At 60.6% G+C, this 1,556-nt stretch overlaps 1 protein-coding gene across 1 annotated transcript; it reads right to left on the minus strand.

Annotated features, from left to right (window-relative positions):
* Nucleotides 1–192: 192 nt before the first annotated feature.
* RBM8A (RNA binding motif protein 8A) lies at nt 193–1,552 on the minus strand. Its single transcript, XM_029957992.1, has 3 exons — nt 1,541–1,552; nt 841–1,008; nt 193–333 (listed from the first exon to the last, which is right to left on the minus strand). The coding sequence occupies exons 1-3, from the start codon at nt 1,550–1,552 to the stop codon at nt 193–195; spliced, it is 321 nt and encodes a 106-aa protein (XP_029813852.1).
* Between the last annotated feature and the right edge of the window lie 4 nt (nt 1,553–1,556).

Consider the following 1,556-nt stretch of genomic DNA (forward strand, 5'->3'; position numbering starts at 1 on the left):
AAAGGCAAAGAGGAAAAGAGGATGAGGGAAAAGGGGATCAAGGGGAGAGAAAGCATTTTGGCCCATTTATCCCTATTTTAACCCCAGTCCCTCCCTGTGACAGCACATGGAACGGCCCCCCGTTCCCCCCAGCGGGGGGTTCCGGTGCTCCCGGAGGTCCCTCCCGCTCCCAGCTCCCGGAATTCCCGTCCCTCACCTCCGCTTGCCCTTGGGGGGGCCCCTGACGAAGCACCAGTCCACGCTGACCGGCTGCCCCATGAGCTCCTGCCCGTTCAGCCCCTCCATGGCCGCCTGCGCCTCCTTGTACGTCTCGTACTCCACCAGCGTGTAGCCCTGGGGAGGGATCGGGGATGGCGTTGGGAATGGGAATGGGAATGAGCCCGGGAACCCCTGGCTCAGGTTTGGGGGGCAGGGACCCCCTGACACCTTGGGACTGGGATCTGGAATTAGAATGGGAATCAGCCCAGGCATGGTGGGAAGCCCCAGCTCAGGTTTAGGGTACAGGGACCCCCCGACACTCTGGGACTGGGATCTGGAATGGGAATGGCATTGGGAATGAGCCCAGGCACAGCTGGAACCCCCAGCTCGGGTCTAGGGGGCAGGGACCCCCCAAACCTGCCAAGCAGCTCAGTTTTAGGGTGTAAAGCCCCCCAAATAAGTCACTTTTGGGGTGCACAGTCCCCCTGTGACCCCAAAAATCAGCTCACTTTTGGGGTGATCCCACAGGACCTCCGAGCCCGGACTCCACTGGGTCAATTCAACCCTCCCACGAGCCAAAATGGAGCTGGGGGGGTGCCCCCCAAACCCCTCCCAGTCCTAACCCTGAGCCCCCCAGGGCACCTTGAGGTATCCCGTGCGCCGGTCCAGGTTCAGGTGGATGTTCTTGATCTCCCCAAATTCAGCAAAGCGATCGTGCACGTCCTCCTCCGTGGCCTCCTCGTGCACCCCCGTCACGAACAGGATCCAGCCCTCCACGGCTTTGGGGGGGGGAAAAAGGGGGTCAGGGGGCTGGGAAAAGGGGGATCCCCCCAGGAATCCCACCCTCAGGGAGGGGATGTGGAGCTCCCAAGGCTGAGATTTGGGGGTTGAGCCAAAATCAATCCCGGGAATTGAGGGGGGGAGTCCTGACCTGGAGCTCAGGAATCCCCCCTATTCCTCCTCCTTCCCACTGAGAAGTGTCCCTAAGAAAAGGTGTGTCCCCCAAATTCCACAGCTGGGAAGGGGAGATGGAGCCCCAGAGTCCATAAATTCTGGGAAGGGGGAAAGGGATCATCCCAACCCAGAGTTCAGGACCCCCCAGCCCCCCATTCCCCTTCCCTTCTACAGGGAAGGTGTCCCTGTGACACTCAGAGGCTGTGAGGTCCCCAAGAAGTGGTGTCCCCCCAAAATCTCCCCCATTCCCCCCCTTGGGAAGGGGATACAGAGCCCCCGAGTTTGAGATTTGGGGTTTGCCCCAAAATAAATCCTGGGAATGACGGGGGCAGTTGGAAAAAGGATTATCCCAGCAGGGCTGAGCCCTGACCTGGAGCTCTGGACTCACTGTGTCCACCATGTCC

The sequence above is a fragment of the Manacus vitellinus genome, unplaced genomic scaffold (genome assembly GCF_001715985.3).
Source record: "Manacus vitellinus isolate BGI_N305 unplaced genomic scaffold, ASM171598v3 scaffold_134_pilon, whole genome shotgun sequence".
NCBI lineage: Eukaryota > Metazoa > Chordata > Aves > Passeriformes > Pipridae > Manacus > Manacus vitellinus.

Coding starts and splice junctions, on each gene's coding strand:
- RBM8A (XM_029957992.1), bottom strand. Junction 334..840: donor GGCGCACGGGATACCTCAAG/GTGCCCTGGGGG, acceptor ATCCCTCCCCAG/GGCTACACGCTGGTGGAGTA.